Below are 23,103 nucleotides of genomic sequence, written 5' to 3'. Positions count from 1 at the left end.
GGGGGAGTTAAGAAAAGTTAATTTAAAGAATGAAGTCTTCATGCAAATGCATTCTTTGCAATTAGGTCCCCAATCAGTAGCATCATTGAGATCATAAGTCAAATATATTAGAACACATATATGGTCTTAAGAAGTTTGAGGTGATGTGTTTTAAAATAATATGTAAGAAGTACAATTTTTCAGGAACTTGCTGTTTGCTAAGACTATAAGATTATTTCCACTGCACACCAAAGGGACAGTTAAATACTTAGGACCCATAATATGCCAACTTTCAGGCTTATTATTATTATTTTTTTCTCTTTTAGTGCCTGTCTCTTTAAGCCCCTATCCCAAAAAAGCCCACTCTGCGCTGCGTTTCCTGGTCTTCTGCATCTTCCCTTTGTGAAAAGAATGAATGAGAGGAAAATCTCACTTTTTAGATTATCAGACTTTTAATACGAAACCAAATATGTCTCAGAACATACTGTATAAACTCAAAACTATGACACACACTTTAAACAAGCTAACATAATAAGGAGTAGCAAGACCACATGCACATACTCTTAATTCTAAAATTACAGCTACATTTTACCAACCATTCATCTTCATCCTCTTATCTGTTGTCAAGTCACGGGGGCAGCAGCTCCAGCAGGGGACCCAAACTTCCCTTTCAGAGCCACATCAACCAGCTCCGACTGGGGGATCCCGAAGCGTTTCAAGGTCAGGTTGGAGATATAATCTTTCCACCTAGTCCTGGGGCTTCTGCGAGGCCTCCTCCGAACTGGACGATCCTGGAACATCTCCCTAGGGAGGTGCCCCGGAGGCATCCTTACCAGATGCTTGAACCACCTCAACTGGCTCCTGGCTAGATTTTACATTAGAGGATATAGCTAACTTTAGCTGCATTGCTCAGCCACTTGCAGTGCAGAAGGAACAAGCTAACAGACACACAGTGGAGTTGTTTGGGTTCATTTGGGGTTTGGGTTTCCGGCCTGACAAATAGAAGTCCAGTACTCATTCTTATTTTAGCTCTCTTTTGGGGGCTTTCACATTTAACACATGTGACACTGTTTTGTGTTTAGCTTTGGTCTCTAATCCAGAAGTCTGCTTGGGCGGAACATACTGTTAGCTAGCTAATTAGCCAGCAGGCTAGCAAAACACTAAATGTATCCCCGGCTCTCGCCAACCACTACTTCTGTACGTGTTTCTCTGTTATACTATCCAAGCTGTGACCCAGTCGTATCATCACTTTAAACCATAATTTTAAATGTATAACATGAAAGCTGTTCATGCCTTTAGCTGCCAGGTTGGTGTTGAACGCTTGTCCCATTGCTCCTGATTGCTGATCCCCATGTGTTTGGCTGTTATCAGGCAGCACCAGCCTGGTGCTAGTTGGCCCAGAATCCCAGTCCTCTGCTGCCAGCAGGGGTCCACAGTCACAACAGGCATCTGCAGCTATAACACCTACAGAATGAACACTGCTCTGCAGAACGCTTATCAGCTCTCAAAGGATATTCTTGGTGTTGATTATACTCTGAACTAGAAATGCATGCCCTGTTATAGCTTTTACGTTCAACACTGCCTCACTGTGTTGCCATCCTACACAGTTTTGCATGGTGCATCTTGTTGTGTGGAGTGTGTAGTGGGTTGACCAAAGGCTGTGACCTGGTCTGTATTGCTCTTTGAGATTCATTTGGTTACATTTATGGGATTTGTTAACTTTCCTTAAAAAGGAACAATTGGATTTGCTCAATTTTGCAAAGCCAGGATACCTTCCACGCGTATGTGCTGGCGATGTGCATTCATCGAAATGCCATCTAAATGTCAGAATCGGTCACCGTTAATTCTCTAATGGAACAATATTTAATTAAACCAGAAGCTTAAATGCCATAAATGCGTTCACTCTTTCACTTCTGGTTTTATCAAGTTTTAGAAAAAAAAGCAGGTTTGTTCAATTAAATCACTTTTTATTTACCGTATTTATTTTTGGCTTACTCTTCTCTTATCTGGAAGCCTTTGCATGCCTATACAGTATGCTTTCTTTGAGTGCCTAGATGCGCCTCTTAGATAAAGAGAGCTACATTTCAACATGATTACATGAATGGGCTCTATTGCATTGGAGGCTAAATCCCATTTACGATGGGACAGCAGTGAAGAAACATCTTTGGCGCTCATCCATGATTCGATTTTCATGATAAAAATCTTTCAGTGTCCTCTGTTTGCAAATGAAACCAGCAGATACGCATGCACTTTTTTCTATGAAGGCTGTGGGTTTTTAATACCTAGTAGCGGTGTGACAATTTCACTCTCCAGTTTCTTTGTAACCTTTTCTGATTTTACTATGTTTTTAATTGTAATATGTGTTGTTTGGTACATTGTTCCTGATGCAAAGCACTTTGGATACCTGCTGGTTGCTGTAAAGTGCTATATAAATACATATTGATTTATTGATTGATAAAGATATGTTGAATGGGTTTTAGCAGAGAATATATTACATGTTAAAATGTCTGACATTTCTTATTGTACCTTTTTCCTTCTCAGCTATAGATGAAGTAGTACTTCAAGCGATGTACACACTGTGGCATTGTCCAGTTGAGATATTATCACAGCATGATTGGTGTTGGCTCTGTTGCCTATTACAGGAAGCCGGTGTTGTTGTTCTCAGGATCTTTATCTAATCATTTCCATGAAGAAAAAAAACAGAAACCAGAGGTGTGAGGGCGGAAGACGGTGTTTAAATCATCATGCATCAGTGTCCAGATTGCCACCCAGCCCATTACCACTGTGTGTTTCTCACAGTGGTGTTTGCCCCCTCCCGGAGGTTCCTGAGGTTGAGAGCTTCTGTTCAAAGAACTGTTAAAAGAATCTGAATGAAATCAAATCTATATTGTTTGTGGGTAGTGACATACCATTTTTTTTCTTAATAAGAGAAGAGGATTGTGGGTGTCGTGTGAGCACGTGCAGCTCCTGTTTGAAGTTTTCACAATAATAGAGTTTTTGCATTATTTTGTTAACTAGATACCGCGACAAAAAGAACAGATGGGATTAGTAGGTAATTATTTCCTCCAGTTGCTGGGCAAACTAACCTAAAATTTAAACCGCAATTTGTGTGTCATGGATGTAGAAGAGATGCATTATACACTACAAGCTATGACAACATGTAGCACCGACAAGTCATTACGAAACAGGAAGGACACGTCGGGACTGATGAGACCCAATCAGGAAGCAAATCTGCGTCATCGTTTCCAAAGGTCTCCGTTTCTGGCCGTCCAGACTAAAACACAACCCTGGAGTTCTCAAACTAGAACCGGGTCAGCAACGTTTTTAAATGCAGTAGTTTGGAGGCCAGGCGTGCAGTAAATGTAGCAAAAGTTTAAAAAAAATATGAAAAGGTGTTATATAAGTGTATAAGTTATATAAAGTATGGAAAACGCCTGAGATAACCTGGATGACATCATCAGGGTGCTTTGCCACTCCTTAGAAAGGACCCTTCAGAGTCATAGAAAACATTACACATCTGACCTTATACTTATACATACCTGTACGTGTACATTTAGTGGCACACTGTCCCTTTTAAGAAAAGCAAAATGATAACAATGTTGGGACAACATTTCTTTTTTTTTTTTCTTCCAAACAATCCCTCCCACTGTCATAAGCTGCAATAACATTGCTGTTGTCTAATTTTTTTTATTTACATAACTGCTTTACTTTACTGACTTTATTTTAACAGGAACAGTGCACATTGAGTAATGTTATGGCAGTATTGTACCAGCTGGTTAAGAACCTCCTTGAGTTTCTAGAATTTAAAAACAGAATTCACTTCTGTCGACTCATTTGTGATTTCCCCATGCTGTGCACCTTTTTAGACTTTGACTGGAGCTACTTCTGGTTGTGGAGTCGCTTTGTGGACTACATGCAGTGTGTGCTGGCCTTCACGCTGATGGCAGCCTACATCACCTACCTCTTCCTGGACTCCGCGCTGTTCGTGGAGACCCTGGGCTTCCTGGCCGTCTTCTCTGAAGCCATGCTGGGCACACCGCAGCTCTACTGCAATTATCAGAATAAGTCCACGGAGGGCATGAGGTACGGATTCAATGCTGAACATCCCGCGCTACGCTGACACTAACTGGGCCGGGGAGTGAATAATATATTACTCACATTTGTAGGCAGAACGAACATCAATAATATAAAAAAATGAACCACAAGCACATGAAAAGTTAATACATCAACGACGATGTCATTTCTCGTCCTATTCTGATTGGTTGGGCTGTAGACGTGGGTCATTACAGCAGTCATGTGGGAATTTGGTTCTGTCTCTCTGACACTGTTGGAACTTAGCTGCAGGCTGTCCATGGTCACCAAAGCTCCAAACTAGGACTCCTGTTTTGCATTGGCGGTCAAAGTTTTCACCAAGTTTCTTTCACGCTTGTCAACTCTCATCTCAGAGAGCTCACATTCAGACAGTGTAAACACACTTTGAATGTTAAATAGGTTATTTAGGCTACATCCACACTACTACAGTTTAATGTTTTGAGCAGAGTTTTCAGACAAAACCGATCTCTGTCCATACAAAACTTTTAGCTCCGTAGCAGATATAGGGCCCTCTTTTAACAATCTAAGTGCCTGGTGCGGTATTATATTTTTATTTGTAATCTTGTGTGTGTGTGTGTGTGTGTGTGTGTGTGTGTGTGTGTGTGTGTGTGTGTGTGTGTGTGTGTGTGTGTGTGTGTGTGTGTGTGTGTGTGTGACAAGCAGAGTGTGCTCGCTGTGCACGAGCCCAGGCACATTTCAATAATGCGCTGTTATGAAAACAATGAAATGCATTATTGACTTTAGACCAGGTTTTTGTTGGTCAATGGCGCGCTCACTTTCTGCCGCCTCAAGATATCAATCTGCCCAGAACACACCTGAACAAACCTCCCTGTAAGACCACCACTCCTATGGGCGCAGGTGCATTTGCTATTTAAACGACGTAGGAGCTGGTCGGTCTTAAAGACACTTGAGTGTCCATATTAACACACCTGACAACGCATATCATCAAATGAGTATTTGCATAAAGTACGTTGGGCATGCACATATCCCATGTAAAAAGGAAGCAGGTTGTCTGAGGTTACTCTGCGTTTGAAATTCATGGATTTATAAGTTGAAAACACAGAAAATACCTTGGAGAAAGACCCTCAATGGTGAAAAGTAAGACCAGGGATTTATTTGCTTGGACCAACAATGTGGTGGAACTGTGTACTATGTAAGCCTACTTAACCAATAAGACTGAGTGACGTACATCGTTGTTCCTAAAGATCCCCGCAAGTGCAGATGTAGCCTTACTGTCATACTTCTTTTTCCTCAACTATTTGGGGCCTTGAGTGTAATTTGCTAACAGTCACTCAGATGGAAATCAAAACAAAGCTTGTTCATTGATGGTAATGTCTTCATCCTGCTGATCGTTGTTTTATTTATGAGTGCCCGTTCCATCACAGGCAGCACTGAGGGTGTGATGTATTGCAGCACGCAATTGTGAGTAATGGCCCCAGATTATATTGTCTTGAATATTATCATTAACACTGACACATGCTTATTAAGTATGTCTGGCACCTGTCAAACAGGAAGTAAGGACTGGGCTCCTGACAACTATTTATTATGCTAAACATGACAATCGACCCTCTGAAAATCAATTTGGTGATGAGGTATCCAGTCTTGCTGTATCTACTGCTAATGTATCATTTCGGCTCATTAACGTCGATGTCTTCAAGTCTCAGGCTGTATTTAAAAGCTTTCACATGAAATAGATTTTTTTAAAGCATGTACGCTTTCAAAATCGAATCTACTAGCCGTTGCCCAGCCCCGGGAAACGACTTTTATAGTATACACCACTTTGAGTGTGTTGGAATTTTAAACAGTTAATAAAAAGCAATGATTAAATAAATGGATTTACAAAGAACAAAAGAGCGCCACAAGATACAGAGCAAAGGAAATATGATAAGGAGAAATGTTGAAGCTGTAAAAAAGTAATTTAAAAAAAGATAAGAGCTTTCTTGTGGTGTGTGTCCTGCCTCAGAGCAGAGTGTGCCCCTGTCTCTCTGCGCTGGTCGGCTTTCTGCAGCAGACAGATAACAGAGCTCCAGCAGGGCTGCATGTCCACTTAACCGGCCATGACAGCTCCCACGCTGTGCTTTCCATACCCTCTCTGGTCCATGCCTTATCTTTTTATTTATTTTTTTGTCTGCGTACGTCCTATCCCCTCGACACTTTGCGAGTATCCCCTCAAGTCCAATCTGTTACACGCGGTTCTCTTATTTTGTGATTAGCTTGTGTAAATGACCTTTGGTGTTCCCAACTCTTTAATCAGTTGTTTTCTGTGGTTTCGCAGCACTCATTTCAACAAAGCCCGTGCCATAGTTAGCCAAACGTGCTTTCAGTCAGGGTTTGCCATAAGGGTATCCATAAACACAATTGATTAGTTGCATAATGGATTTCCTTCTGTCCAATTGTTGAAGTCCCGACATCAACGCCCAATGATTGCCATTAAAGTTTTAGAAAGAGCCCAACCATATTCTGCTGTCAAACCCCACAGCAGGATGTATTATATCGTCTATGCTTTACCAGTTGCCCTTGGCGATAAACTGCACAACAAAACATTGATGCAGAAACACAAAGCAGTTTTTAGTCATGCACAGTATTTCTGTAGGGATTACTTCTCCTTTACTGTGGCTCTGGCTCAACCTTTCAAAAACTCTTGTTCTAAAAAATGCAAATAATCAGCTGTCAAACAATTCCAAAAATGTGGATACTTTAAATGTGAAGCAGGAGGTTTAGTTTGCCTTAATTAATATGGCTCTGATACAATCTATATCCAGCACATAATATACATAAACACTACATTTCCCCAAGAGTGATCGATTTAAGTACGTCAATCTTTAAATATATTGAATGGCCAATACAGAAAAAAATGCAGACCATAAGTAGTCTGAAAAATGGATTGAAATGAAAGATATAAAGATCATTTCAAAAAAAAAAATTTTAAATGCAACAATGATACAAATTCTACACATATACAATGATTTGATGCTCTGATAGAGGCACTGCAGAATGTATTCTTAATGTGTTATATACATTTTCATTTTATGTGCTATTCAAGATTTTAAGGCCAAAAATAAGGAATATATATTATTTTGAAAGTTTTGCACATTTAAATTAATTGTAAAATACTGAAATACCCAGGCAGAATGAAACATGAGGTGTCAAGTCATTTCTGCTTGTCAGTTCTTGTCTTACATGTCAACATACTCTGCCAGGATCAGCCGGTGCAGATAAAGCTGCCACAGGAGCCGAGGACGTTGTCATTTCCACTTCCTTTTTGTTTGTGTCCTCTCCTCCCTCTGTGCACAACCTGTTGGCTCTATCAGGCTGTTGCTAGGATACTTTATCTCAGCACTCCATTCGGTGTGTGTGTGTGTGTGTGTGTGTGTGTGTGTGTCTGTGTCAGTCACACTAACAGTAGACAGGAGAAGTAGCCCTTCCAAAATATAAAAAAAATAAACAATAAGATCCCATGCAGCATGAAAGTGTGGAAAACATCCTCCTAGTTAATGGACCGGCCAGGATCAGCCTGCTGCAACATTGTAAGAAGTGTCAAAATACTACCAGTACTTGTACCTTGATGTACAGTGAGGAAAATAAGTATTTGAACACCCTGCTATTTTGCAAGTTCTCACATTTAGAAATCATGGAGGGGTCTGAAATTATCATCGTAGGTGCATGTCCACTGTGAGAGACATAATTGAAAATAAATCCAGAAATCACAATGTATGATTTTTTTAAAACAATTTTTTGTATGATACAGCTGCAAATATTTATTTGAACACATGAGAAAATCAATGTTAATATTTGGTCCACAAGCCTTTGTTTCAAACGTTTCCTGTAGTTTTTCACCAGGTTTGCACACACTGCAGAAGGGCTTTTGGCCCACTCCCCCACTGCAGATCTTCTCTAGATCAGTCAGGTTTCTGGGCTGTTGCTGAGAAACACGAAGTTTGAGCTCCCTCCAAAGGTTCTCTATTGGGTTTATGTCTGGAGACTGGCTAGGCCACGCCAAAATCTTGATATGCTTCTTCCAGAGCCACTCCTTTGTTATCCTGGCTGTGGTCTTCGGGTCATTGTCATGTTGGAAGACCCGGCCTCGACCCATCTTCAATGCTCTAACTGAGGGAAGGAGGTTGTTCCACAAAATCTTGCAATACATGGCCCCGGTCCTCCTCTTCTTAATACAGTGCAGTCGCCCTGTCCCCAAAGCAAGATGCTACCACCCCCATGCTTCAAAGTAGGGATGGTGTTCTTGGGATGGTACTCATCAATCTTCTTCCTCCAAACAAGGTTAGTGGAATTATGACCATAAAGTTCTATTTTGGTCTCATCTGACCACATGACTTTCTCCCATGACTCCTCTGGACGATCCAAATGGTTGTTGGCAAACTTAAGATGGGCCTTGACATGTGCTGGTTTAAGCAGGGGTAACTTCCGTGCCACGCGTGATTTCAAACCATGACGTCCTAGTGTATTCCCAACAGTAACCTTGGAAACGGTGGTCCCAGCTCTTTTCAGGTCCTGGACCAGCTCCTCCTGTGTAGTTCTCGGCTGATTTCTCACCTTTCTTAGGATTATTGAGACCCCACGAGGTGAGATCTTGCATGGAGCCCCAGTCCGAGGGAGATTGACAGTCATGTTTAGCTTCCTCCAATTTCTAATGATTGCTCCAACAGTGGACCTTTTTTCACCAAGCTGCTTGGACATGTCCCCGTAGCCCTTTCGTGCCTTGTGGAGGTCTACAATTTTGTCTCTAGTGTCTTTGAACAGCTCTTTGGTCTTGGCCATGTTAGTAGTTGGATTCTTACTGATTGTATGGGGTGGACAGGTATCTTTATGCAGCTAACGACCTCAAACAGGGTCATCTAATTTAGGATAATAAATGGACTGGAGGTGGACATTTTGAAGGCAGACTAACAGGTCTTTGAAGGTCAGAATTCTAGCTTATAGACAGGTGTTCAAATAATTATTTGTAGCTGCATCATACAAATAAATAGTCAAAAATCATACATTGGGATTTTGTTTTTAGATCATGTCTCTCACAGTGGACATGCACCTACGATGACAATTTCAGACCCCTCTATTACTTCTAATTGAGAGAACTTGCAAAATAGCAGGGTGTTAAAATACTTATTTTCCTCACTGTATATACACCCTCCCCAGTAGCCAGGGGATGGAGTCAGAGCACGGGAAATGTTGCCAGTAGAATGAGTCATATTGGATATCCTCAGAATGTATACACACTAACATTATCTTTACACACTGTCAAACAGGCTGTGCAAAGCAGTTTTTAATAATTAAATATGTGTAGAGTTTGGGGGGAGGGCGATGAGTCCTGTATTGGAAGCTTTAGTCCCTTGAGGGCATACTACTGGTTAATTGACCCCCAGGTTCTCTGGCAACCTCACTGATGCTGTTTGACACCACTAAATGCTCTGTTACCATAATGGGTCCCCGGGGGATGCATCTAGTCCAGGGCCCTGCCCTTTTTGGATATCAACCAGCACTGATGCAGTTATTTAGCCCAAACAGCTCCCAAACTGAATAGAAAAAAGGAAATCCAAGGCACTTTTCTACAAAATCACTTAGAGAAATGAAACCCTGAAAAGGACAAAGGTCATGATTCAATGAATTGAAAACGCAGATATTCAGCAAAAAAATAATTAAAGCTGGCTGGTTGAAATGCCATGCTCCCAATTTAAAATGTCTATTATGATTTGTATTAGTTTTTTTTGTAAATCAACATTTTCTTTTAGTGCAAATATCTCAGCCAGAGCTACTGTACTGGAAGATAGACATTTTAAACGGGACAGTAGGCCAGAGGAAAGGTGTTTGTGTTAATAGTTTTCAGGCCGCTGCTATTATTAGAACGGTCCCCAGCTTAGAGAGCCAGAGGTATGCTGATACTGACCAGCCTGCCATAAAACAAATCAAATACAACACACACAGACAAACACAAAACAGGGAGATGGGACATTCAGACAGACAACTGCAGCCTTATAAGGCTTCTGGTCTGGGCTGAGCTGCTTCCCAGTACGCTAGATAAGATGGACAGAGCCTTATTTAGCCTGCAGGCGGCTGTGCATGCACACAGACACACACAGCCACGTGCTGGGTGAGATCTGTATTGACTACTGATGCTCTGCGGCATCACCCATGTGTCCGGGTGCATGGTGCTGCTGTGTGCAGCTCTGGCTCCCTCCAGCTGGACAGCCTTTAGATCATCTGTCCAAACCTTCCTCCCTCCATCTGCTCTCATCACTCAGAGGGATGCTTCCTCTTCATCAGGACACATGAAAAATGAATCAATTTTTTTCTGCACCTACACTGTAAAAATCCTGTTGAGATGTGGCAATGGAGGTAAAGTCTTATTTTGGGAGGGGGTACCTCTGCATTTTGTATGCTATTTGCTATCAAAACAAATGACTCATAGTTTAGTCAAGGCAAGAAGATACCGGAGGCAAAAGATCACAAAGAACTGCAAAACAAATTTCAATAATGTGGCATCTACTCTCATAAAACATAAATAAAGTTACTTGTTTTAGGAAACTCAATGCAGTTGCAACTACACTCCTTTGTCTACATGTGATTATGTAGCTCCAGCCCAGAACCCTGACTATAAGACAAGTAAATGATGTGTTTGAGTGCAGGCACCGCGGGGGTCAAATCTCCCATCTCTGAAAATATTTTCACAATGATAGTTTTCCTTCAAAGGAACACGCCAGCGTGTGTCGAACTAGGGCTTGTCTCGGCCTCCTCTAGCTGTAGCTAGTTGGGCCAACGCATTTTTTAATCTTTTGTCTCAGCTTAGCGTAGTGAATGGAATCCTATGTTGCCAGTTGACATGTTGCGAGTAAAAGTGAGCCAAAAAAACAACAACAACCTAATTACTTCTTTTAACGAGTAGAAATAGCAATGCAGATTAAGACTAGACGATTTCCTAGGCCGAGATATCACGCAGCAACTGTGCAAGCCATCGTGTGAATATGGCATTTGGGCCGTTGAAGTGATCATATTTGGACGACAGGGTGGAGCTATGGGGAAACGCTAAAGTAAACCCTAATTGACCAGCTAAGGCTTGCTAGCTAGCTTGGTTGGTAAGGTGCATCCGTAATTCACGTTGCTAATTTTGGCTAGTGAAAAAAACAGGCTTAAAACAAAATGAATTTATCAGTAAAAAAGAAGTGCACTGAGATTGTAAAAGATGAAATTGTAGATGTAGAGAAGTGGTAGGATCTCTTTCGACAAAGCTAACAAGCTCCTGAGAAAAAAAGAGTGACAGGGAATTTAAACAGGTATAGAGAGGCAGAGGAGGTGGGGGGACGATGAATGGATGAAGAGAAAGAGAGAAATGCTGCGGAGAGTGGACTTATGAAAAAAAGAAAAAAGTATGTGAAATTTGAAGGCAGAAGGGACATTCCGAGATGCTGTATGGAAGGAGCTGGCAAAAAAATAGGACACTAGTACGAGGGAAATGGCAAGGTTTGCACCATCTTACCTTACAAATGAAAAGGGTGGAACTGGAGGCGTAAATAATGCAAAATGAGACTTGGCTGTACAGCTTTGCCCCGACTGGGGTGGGAGACACTGGATTACCTCTCATCCATCCTCTACATCTGTTAAGAGGCTTATAGAAAGGCTGGGAATCTGCTAACAAAGCCTCATCCTGTTTGCTTTAGCGCCATACCGCTGTCAGGAGTCAAAGCTTCGTTCTGTGCTGATTTCATGTTCCGTGAATTACACAAACACTTGGCCCCGCCATGGATTAATGCCTATGACCCTATTACGAGAATTCCAGCTTTGATGTATCATTGTTACATCAGTGGATTATTAAATTGAATACATATCATGATGTGGGGAAATACGTCGTGAGGATCAGCCTCCGGTCGATAGTCATTGAGTCACAGTCATTGATTAAAAAAAAAAAAAAAACACTAGATAGGTCCTTTTTATTACTTTTTCATTTATCTGTAAGTTATTGTGCTGAAAGTGTTAGTTCACCCAAATCACAAAACAAACAATACCACCCATATGTGATATTGAACATCTTAATTCAACAGCTTGAGCATTATTCAACATAGCCTCCACTTGTCTGGAAAGGCCTTCATTAAGATTTTGGACCCTGGCTGCAAGGATTTGCTCCAATTGGCCGTTCCAAAAATGAAATGAATCGGCCAATATTTTGTCCTGCGATATGGTCAATTCAGCTACAAAAGCATTAGGCCTTTTTCTCATAATAACTTGCCCTTCACACATGTAGCACACAAGAAGAGATTGTCCGTGTCAAACACGTTCTTAACTACTAAAATGACTTTAAGACGTGGGGTGGTGCCTGGGTAAAGCGTGCAGGAGGCAGGACACGACGGGGCTAACATCACAAGTAAATAATCAAGTCTCTTGCCTTTTTCCCTCTCTTTTTATTTTACTCTGTGTAAATCACAATGCTTCTTGACCCTCGGATGTGTGTTTTCTTCAGATTTTGCACCAGCCCGTGTGATGGAAGCATCCTGAACACGGCCACTCCCACGCTGTGAATTCTCCAGATGATTTCCTATTCTATTCACACATGGGCGGAGGTCAGGACTCTGTATAGGCCAGTCCAGTTCGGCCTCACCAACTGGAAAAACCATTATAACCCTGACTTTAGGGGCAGCGGTGTGCCTTGACAAACTGTTGCCAATAAATTTGGATGATTTCCCTACCTGTGGAGCCCAGCCCAAACCATTTAAGACAGCAACAGAGCAAAGTGCTCAAAGTTGAAGTGTAGGGGGGTCTGCATGCTTCTGGCTATATTGTTAAGCTTTGATCTTGATTTTGAGATATCCACAACTAGGATTTCTATCTACACCTCACTGCGATATAGAGATGAACTGAATTTCATTTTCATCAGGAGCACACAGCATTAAAAAATTACATCAACATGTCTAAATATAAAAGACTTATTTTGTAGAAGAGTCCCAGAGAAATGGGTTTTCCACTGCCGAGCAACCTTGATTCTTAAAAAGAAAAGAAAAAGTTGCTGATTATTCCCTACCTCTGCATGGCTAGATAGTGCTGGGGCATAAACCAACCCTTTAAATTTAAGTAGCACTTTCCTCACTGACAAATAAAACTCCCACAATGCTTTATCAAATTGTGCTGACCAACCAAACAGGCACGCTTGAGTGAACGGCTTCCAAATGTCTCGGCGTGTCGGTATTGTCGCAGGCCGGTTGCTTTAGGAAGCGCGTCTGAAGGTTGCTGTGTGTGTTCACATGCACACGGGTGCATTGTAGACACAGCGCTTGCTCAGTCCTTTTCTCTGCCAGCATTGCCAACACTTATCCCTGCCTCACGCATAAAAAAGTTAATAAAAAATCCAGCTCTGCAGAAGTGGAGAGGTGTGTTTATTCTGTAATAATAACCAAGGACTTTTAGAGGAGTGTGCCCTCGTTTCTTTAGTGCAGTTGTATATTGTGTCTTTGGCTTATGCTTAACCCTCATGTTGTCCTCCAGTCAAATTGATCCGTTTTCCTATATGAATGTTCTTTTTAACTACCCAAAATAACATAATTGATTCCACACAATGCTCTTTGGCAAGTACAAATCTTTACTTTCATTAATTTCCGGGCGTCTTGTTCAATTTTATAGCAGTTGAAAAACAAATAGAAGTGTTTTTGAAATATTATCGAGTAAAAGTTGACATATTCCAGTCTGATTTTATTCATTTTTCATTGACATACAGTCCTTTTATTTTAGTCTAAATAATTCTTAATTTCTGCTTTTCTAACTCAAACATTAGATATAATTTCTTATAATTGAGGTTTATTGACCGTAAATTCCAAAAATAACTGTAAAACTAGTTAATAAGTTAGTGTTACGTAGTGTTGAAAACGTCAAAACAACATGACATACGTTGAAAAAAAGCATCAAAAGTTTTTGAAAAATGGGACACAAACGTAAGAAAAAGTTAAAAACATTGATTAAAAAAAATGATGACTATTATGATGGACTGATATTGCACTGCCATATTTTTACTTGTAATCTTGACATTGACATTGAAAAGAGGAACTCCAACTGTTATGAAAATAATGAATGATGAAATAACCTTTCACGGTAATGAGTTTGAGGTAATTGTTCATGATGAGTTCATTCATTATCCCTTACTTACTCTTTCACCCCAGTATCAAGATGGTGCTGATGTGGACCAGCGGCGACACCTTTAAAACGGGCTACTTTCTGCTCACCAAGGCTCCGGTGCAGTTCTGGACGTGTGGCCTGCTCCAGGTCTTGGTGGACTTCACCATCCTGTTCCAGGTTTACTACTACAGCCGCTACCCACAGAAACCAGTGTCCCACACAGTCTCCCACACCACCAGTGCCAAAGCCCTCTGAAAGCCTCCGCAAGCTCTCTGAGGACACCGATGAGGAAGGTGCTGTGGACATATGTAACAAGACACGAGTACCGATGGACCTCGAGGTGACGCAGGCTGCTCACCTTCACTCCTCAGTACACATAAAGACACACACACACACACCCATGAATAAGGCAACAACATACACAGACACTCGGTGGTTTTGGTGTCTACAGTTACACTTGACAGACACTTGTTACAAACAAACTAATTTATCCTTCTGACTTGTCCTCCATGCAACTGTATGCTTTTGTCTTAGAATGTGGACTTCACAAAGAATATATCCTTGTATGTGGAGAATATTATGCACATACATGAGTGTATACAGTAAAAAAACGAAGCTATACAGCATGCACTGAAAGCCATGCTTAAGGAGACATGGACCAGCTGCTATTGTCCACATTAGATGATGATTGTTGCATGGACCCTCTGCCTTAAAACACACCCATTCAAACATGGCTTGCTGCATCACAAGCGATATGCATGTATGAGTCAATCAAAAGGGGGAAAAAGAAATGCTAATATACAATATTACTGAATGTGCAAAAGGACATATGTACAATATGTATTGTCCTCCCAACTCTGGTCAGTCTACCACTTGTTGGACAGATAACTGAGGAACGGAATTGGAAGAAAGTCGAGGCAATCAGACGTTTTCTTACAACAAGATGAATCCCAAATAGTTGAAGATGCAACGTATTGGCTTTTATAAAATCAAAGGATTATAATACATTAGTGGCCTTGATGGTAACAGAGCAATGAGAAAGTCAGAGCTTTGTAAAAAAATAATAAATATATAAAAATAAATAACATAAGGGCAGTCTTCTATCTGAAGCATCATTAAAGCATCAAGACTGGTGTTCAGGCTGCATAAAGATGTTTGTACTGATGGTGTTGACATTTTGTATATCATTTTGATTCCACAAATATCCAAATAAATTGCATACAAAGTCATTAACACCAGTGGGCGGGAGTGTGCTCTGGCCAGGGCCAAGTCTAGCAAGAACAAGTCGATGAGAGAGATGTCCATGATACAAGAGATGTGTACATTTGAGCAAAATCTGGTTTATCCTATGGGTTTATGAATCCAAAAGGCACAGGGGACAATATGAAAAACTAGAGACTCTGCATACACAGCTTGCTATCTACAGCTGTTTGTTCTTTTCTTTGAATGGCATGACGTAGATACGACAGTGTTTTGCAAATGTGACCATCACTCCTTTATGAATGTAACAATAACACAAGCACTAAGTAAATTGCTGAACTCTTGATAATACAAAGTTAATATTGCTGATAGAAAATCACAGCCAAATTATCCTTTTAGACAAGTTCACTTTTTCATTGACTGCTACTTTTGAATATGTCCAGCCAAATCCTATATGCACTTCCCATCATGTTGGTTGTGGGTGGCACTGACAGAAGATCCAATAGCGTTCCCTGGTGTCCCTACTCATGACTCCACATCACTGTGTTGGACAAATTAATACTCTTCAAAAGAAATGAATTTCCTGTTCGGATGGAGAAGCAGCCACGTTACATCGTGCAGGTTTTGTTTGTTGTTGATGTTTTGTAATCTTTCTCTGGGGAGCGGAGAAATGCCAAACCAGGAGGTGTCAGGACTGTCAGACCTTCAGTGAACTGTGTACCACAGCAGACCTGATTCTGTCCTCCTCTCTAAGCTTCGAGAAATGGAAAGTTCCCTTTTGTTCCAGAGGGACGTCGCAGGACTTTTCTATAAATATTTCTTTCCTAGCTCTAAATGTTTTTTTTCAGTTGTGGATGTGCACCTTTTGTGTTCACACTATTTATTCTGTTCATCCGTTTTTATAAATATTGTAATGCCAATGGAAGGTAGTGCATGCCTGTTGTTTATGCAGGCCGTGGTGAGGGGGACTGCGTTATTACCTGACAGGTTGTTGCTCAGCAGGATCAAAAAGTCCTCCAGGTTTCACTGAATTTACTGTTTCATTCCATGTATTGTTACTTTTTTTTTTGTTGCTTAGTGTTTTTTGTTTTTTTTAATCAAGTGAAGGTATTTTTGATACTGCCATGTTGTCCATTGTCATCTGTGTGTGAAACCCACACCTAGTTTGTTAATGTACCAAAAATATTTTTACAGTATTTTGGTTTTTTTACACAATTTTTACTATGTTACATTGTTGGTTTGTGTTTCCCTTTTCTTTTAAACTGCCAATTGTCCATCTCAGTAAATTAGTGTCCTACACCAAGTACAGTTGAGAATCTAGCGTGGCATTGACGACCAATAAAAAGGAAATGGAGAGACTTGTGTTTTGTTTGTGGAGAATGTTTGTGTCAGTTGGGCCGTTGTTCCACTTTCGACCCGTCGCTGCCCCCATCAGCGACGCAGCTCTGGCAGACATCGATTGTCAAAGGAAGAATAAGCCGACCAGCTGTGGTCCGTCTTTGGGCATTCACCATCGAAGCACATTGTAATATGCAGGGCTCTCACATCAGGGTCTCAAGTGGTTCACAGAAGAGACGGTACATAGATAATAGACGTGCCAGCTGATGGGTAAAAAGAGGAGTTTGAAAAGGCATTTTCTGAAAGTATACCCAGATTTATAATGAACTCCTTCAAAGTCTTTCATCATGTCATTAAATCTCTTATTTTATTTATTTCAGGTTTATTTATCAGGGACAATGCACACTGACAACAAGTAAGAGGTCACCATAAAACAAGATAAAATGATTAAACTTATCAATGATACAGATTTGGCACTATACCATGAAATAAAAGAAGAATCCAAAGAAAAATTCCTCGTATGTGTCCTCATACCTGGCGAATAAAGCTGATTCTGATTCCAATCTGATTCTGATTTTAGCACTTTATACAACATACTATACTATCGCTTATTTTGACACATGTAATTTGCCGTTTTTATAGTTTTTTTCATACTAAAAGTGAAAAAAGCTATAGTATGTCGAAAAAGCAACAGTATACTATGTGGAAGAAATAGATAAAAGAGCCATAATGTAGTATATCAAAAACATCATAGTATGTAATTTTTTTTAATAAAAAAGCCCTAGAATACTATGTTAATATAAGCCATAGCAAAGAATGTCCAAATCAAGCGTAGTATAGCATTTTGAAAAAAAGTGATAACAAAGCATGGTATATTATTTCAGAAAGGGAAAATATCCATAGTAGAATATGTTGAAAAAACGTTAAAAAAGTCATAGTATAGTATATCGAAAAAGTGACAATAAGCCATAGTATGGTATGTCAAAGATAGTATAGAAAAATAGTATAGTATGTTGAAAAAGTGATGATAAACTAGAGTATGACAAAATAGTTGATAAAAAGCCATAATATAGTATGTCAAAAAAATAGTATATACTATATACAAAGTCAGTATAGTATGTCGATAAAAGTGAAAAAAAACACAGTATAGTATGTGGAAACAAGCCATAGTAAAGTAGACCTATGTCAAAAAAGTGCTAAAAAGGCCACAGTATTGTATGTTGAAACAAGATATAATGAAGTAAGTCAAGTTAGAGTTTACTCTAAAAATAAATCCTCCTGTTAAGCCAGCTTCATTCCAACTATGCATGAGACAACACAAATCCACTGTGTCACTCGTGTGATATTGGACCATTCTGATGAGGGATTTTTAAATGTAGGACTTAAATGTTCAGGTAAAGCTAGATTTTAAATCTTTTTTAGGCTGTTTAAGCCGTATTTTTTGTCATTTTCAGGCTACTCTAAAAATGCATCCTCCTGTTAAACCAGCTTGATTCCAACTCTGGGTGAGACAACACACATCCAGTCACTCATGTGATTTCGAGCCATTCTGATGTATGCTTTTAGCCTCTTTAAACACACTTGAAAATACATGCTTTTCTTGCCTAATTGTTTTACCAAAAAAAAGCTGATACAGTTCCCATATACTTTGGCCCTCTAGGATGTGCCTGAGGTCATTGGGATGTTAACACTCTCAATCTTTTTTTCCAAGTGTCAGTGTGATTTGAGGCCTTACTGACACAGCGCTACATAGGTTAGAATAGAGAATTTCTATTTCCATCCAAGTAAAGCATCTGTTAAATGATTAAAAAAACACTGCTGTGAACGTATCAGATGGCCTACACACAAAACTAGTACCATAGCCACATGTCTCAACTTAATACAGAAAAAAATCCAATGAAACACTCAGAAAATTGTTATTTCATTAAGTCATTTCTACAGATGTGTCTGTGCGTTTTTCTTATTTCCTTTTGAAAAGTGCAAAATACAAAACTTCTCAAATACAAAAGCACATCCACATCAATCACACACATACTTAATACATAATTTAAATAACTATATACATACATTTATAGAAATAAGTAATTATAAATTGATGAAATGGTGAAATGCAATAATTGAGGCCCTGTTTTTGCTTTGACACAGCTGCAGCCATCACAGGGTGAAAATCTTCTGGTCAAGTTTAGTAACACTCGATTTGTCTTCTTATTGGCTAAACAGGTAGGCCGGTTGCGTAACATCTAGTTTTAACTGGAAGGAATAGATGTCAATTTTTCCCACGTTGGTCCTCCCTGAACTCTGCGACATGATTGGCTTCTATTAGGGCCATCTTGGGTTACATTAGAGTGATTGGCCGATAACACAGAGCTTTTGGCAAAAGGTTTTGGTGATCTTTTACCGCTTTGAATAAAGACACAAGAAAAAAGGTATGGATTCACACTCAACTTTAGACACTAGCGGAGCAGAATCTTTCTGTATTTCTTTACTTCATAACAGGGTTTTAACTATAACTAAGTCATCTGATGCTTTGAGTGTGGGCTTAATCAAATCATAAAACTTTAAGCTTTCAAATGGTGTGCTACATGAGCGTGTTTATACATTAACACGCTCATTTAAAATGTAGATTTAATGCTTGCAATTTATGAAAAACTATGAGTGGAGAAAACATTTTCTCTTAAGTGGAGAAAACAGTCCCGTCAGCGGGATGGTGTAAATTTACAAGTAAAGCTAAATTTAAAAAAATTTCAGGCTATTGAATCCATATTTAAATTTTTTTTTAAGGCTACTCTAAAAATGAATCCTCCTGTCAGGTCATCTTCATTTCAACTCTGCGTGAGGCAAAACATATCCAGTGTGTCACTCATGTGATATCGAGCCACCCTGATGTTTGCTTTTAAAATTAAAGGCTTAAATGTCTAAGTAAAGCTATATATAAAGTCTTTTTCAGGCTGTTAAAACCATATTCTAAGTGTTTTTCAGGCTATTCTAAAATGTATCCTCCTGATAAGCCAGCTTCCTTCCAACTCTGGGTGAGCAACACATTTCCAGTGTGTCACTCAGGTAATGTCGGACAATTCTGATGTATTATTCTAAAAGTAAAACCTTAAATGTCCAAGTAAAGCTATATTTAAAATGTTTTTCAGGTTGTTAAAGCCATATTTTTTATCTTTTTGAGGCTACTCTATAAATTAATCCTCCTGTTAAGCCAGCTACATTCCAAGTCCGGGTGAGTCAACACAGATCACTCAGGTAAGTTTGACCCATTCTGATGTAGGATTTTAAAAATCTAGGCTTAAATGTCTAATTAGAACTATATTAGAATTATTTATCAGTTTAATTAAAGACTCTTTTTTTGTCTTTTTCAGGCAACTTTAAAAAGGAACCCTCCTGTTAAGCCAGCTTCATTTCAACTCTGGGTGAGACAAAACATTTTCCGTGTTTCACTCAGGTAATATCGAACCATTCTGATGTAGGATTTTATAATCAAAGGTTTACATTTCCAAGTGAAGCTATATTTGTATTATGGTTTCAGTCTTTATTTGGTCTCTGTATCCTGTTTCTGTTATTTTTGTGTTTCCTCCCTATCCTTGTGCTTGTATCTTGTTTTCTCCCAGGTCTGGTGTTGTTGGTCCTGTCTTGGGATTCCCTTTATTGTTCGTATGTTCTGTTTACAGTTTTATTTGGAAGTCTGGTTTTTGTCTCGTCCTGTATTTAGTTTTACTTCCTGTGTTTTCCCGCTCTTGTGATTACCTGATGTTTTCCACCTGCTTCCCTGCCCTCTTGTCAACTGCCCCTCGTTACCTCATTACCTTGTGTATTTGATGTCTGTGCTTTCCTTGTCTCTTGTCAGATCGTTGTGTCTTGTTGCTGTATGTAGTGCTGTTTTTCTTCCTGTCGGTACTGTGTCCTGTTGGCGTGTTCCTGAGCGTCCCTGTGAGTTTTCCTTGTGCAGTTTTCCCTGTCGTTGCTTTCTGTCTTTTTCTCGCCTTTTTTCCCCCCGGAACTTTTTGAATATTTTTGGGATGTTTGGCCTTTGTGTTTTCTTGTTGCACTGTTTTTTGCACCCTTACTGGCCAATAGGCTTCAGACTGGTCTGGGATATCAGAATAGCTTTAGTTAATTTGATTGTTTGTGGTATTTTTTTAAAAATGTTACACATATGAGAGCCTTTTTATGAGTGTGACATATTAGTTATGGTTCTAATAGTTGATAATGCTTCAGTAACATGTTATGTATTGTTTTTGCCTGTTGTGTTTATTTATCAGCAATAAAGACAGATTTTTTATTGTTTTTTGAACATCATATGTATGTGTACATATGTATTGCAAACAGACCTAAGTACTACACAGAAAAGAACATATGCCTCTGCATCACCAAAGTGAAAATACAATAACCATAAAATATATAAATGCATACGTCAATGTTGTCAAAACCCGTACAATCAACAGACAGAGACGGCATCTTGGAAGTTTGTGATCAATACTTTGTAAGATGGAGAAATGGGATTCAGCCTAAATGTCCAAGTAAAGCTATATTTGAAATATTTTTCAGGCTGTTAAAGCCTTATTTTTAGTCTTTTTCAGGCTACTCTAAAAAGTAATCCTCCTGTTACTTCATCTTCATTCCAAGTTTGGGTGAGACAACAAGCATCCAGTGTGTCACTAGGGTAATATCGGACTATTGTCAAGTAGATTTTATAAATAAAGGCTTAAATGTTTAATTTGAGCTATGTTTGAAATCTTTATCAGGTTAATAAAGCCAAATATTTTGTCTTTTTCAGGCAACTTTAAAAATGAAAGCCTCCTGTTAAGCCAGCTTCACTCCAGCTCTGGGTAAAACAAAACATAATATTGGACCATTCTGATGTATTATTATGAAATTAAAGGCTTTAATTTCTAATTAAAGCTACATTTGAAATCTTTTTCAGGCTGTTAAAGCCATATTTTACTCTTTTTCAGGCAAATAAAAAACGAAATCCTCCTGTTAAGCCAGCTTCATTCCAAGTCTGGGTGAGACATCACATATCCATGGTGTCACTCAGGTAATATCGGAGAATTCTGATGTAAGATTTTAAAATTAAAGGCTAAAATGTCCAAGTAAATCTACAATATATTTAAAATCTCCTTCCGGCTGTTAAAGCCATATTTTACTCTTTTCAGGCAACTTTAAAACAGAATCCTCCTGTTAAGCCAGCTTCATTCCAAGTCTGGAAGTCAGGTAATTTAGGACCATTCTGATGTAGGATTTTAAAATTAAAACCTAGAATGTGGGCAGCGGCAAATGGTGTGATTTTTCTCATTTTCAGGCTACTCTAAAAAGGAATCCTGACATTATGCCAGCTTCATTCCAAGTCTGGGGGAGATATCTCCTATCCAGTGTCTCTCTCAGGTACTTTCAGAGCATTCTAATGTACTGTTTTAAAATTAAGGGCTTAACAACTGAACGCTGAAATGCCAACAAACAAAATGGCCAACATTCAGTTTAACTTCAATTCATGGCTCTCTAACAACTTTGGGTAAACCTGTAGCGGAGCTTGAACACTGGATCAGCTCCAATGAGAACCACTTACCCGACATACAAAAACTCTTGAAGGCACTCAAGGGTGAAAACTCACATCTGCGGGATAAACTGGACAATGCTGAAAATTGAAGCAGGGCCTAAAATCTTTGTTTCATTCATGTTACTGGAAAAAGCTGAGGGTAAAGACAGCCACGGATTCATCGGCGGCCTAATCCAGCAGCTTCTGTGCGAGGATAATTTCCCGGTACCCCCAACCTTAGAGCGGGTTCACCGCTCCCCAATGCTACAGTCACAGAGCCAGAAGAAGTTTGCTCCGAGACCTATCCTGGTGAAACTCCTTAGCCTTCAGGATAAATTGAAAATCCTACAACTTACCTGTAAAAAAAGATGAACTTAAGTACAATGACAAACGTGTCCATATTTTCACGGATTTTAGTTCCAGTCTTCTCCAGAAGTGTCGGGAATTTGATATTAAAAAGATCTCCGTGAACTGAACATTAAATATTCCCTGTAGGCTATTATCCTGCCACGCTCAAGATCACCTCCAGTGGTAAATCGGTGCTGTGCAAAACCCCAGGGAAAGCTGAAAAGTTTCTTCTGGAATTAGCTACAACCTGAGTGACTGACTGCTCCTGTCGTGTCCAAGGTAGTCTATTGACTAGTTGTTCTTGATATTTGTTTGCTTGTAGTAGCGTAAACTGGATTTATTGACCAATGTTTTGAAGGTTTACATGACATAGAAATTATTTATTATTTCCTAAAAGACCACAATATTGAGACTCTATCTTATATTATTTTATTTTATTTAGACCATAGGGCTGCATTTAAAATGAATCCACTTGCTGATAAACAATACTTAATATGTTT

The 23,103-nt window shown here is 39.5% G+C and overlaps 1 protein-coding gene across 2 annotated transcripts in view; it reads left to right on the top strand.

The window, feature by feature from the left end:
- The window catches only part of LOC117956975 (solute carrier family 66 member 2), a 25,002-nt gene extending 9,754 nt beyond the window's left edge, over positions 1 to 15,248 (top strand). For both annotated transcript variants that reach the window (XM_034892386.1, XM_034892387.1), the window contains 2 exons: positions 3,846 to 4,062; positions 14,223 to 15,248. In XM_034892386.1, the coding sequence (XP_034748277.1) occupies positions 3,846 to 4,062; positions 14,223 to 14,433 (428 nt within the window). In that variant the 3' untranslated portion in view covers positions 14,434 to 15,248. The remainder of the gene's footprint in view (positions 1 to 3,845; positions 4,063 to 14,222) is intronic.
- The last annotated feature ends 7,855 nt before the right edge of the window (positions 15,249 to 23,103 follow it).

Source organism: Etheostoma cragini, chromosome 14, assembly GCF_013103735.1.
Source record: "Etheostoma cragini isolate CJK2018 chromosome 14, CSU_Ecrag_1.0, whole genome shotgun sequence".
NCBI lineage: Eukaryota > Metazoa > Chordata > Actinopteri > Perciformes > Percidae > Etheostoma > Etheostoma cragini.
The sequence above is the reverse complement of the archived record's forward strand: the minus strand, read 5'-3'. Positions and strand labels throughout refer to the sequence as shown.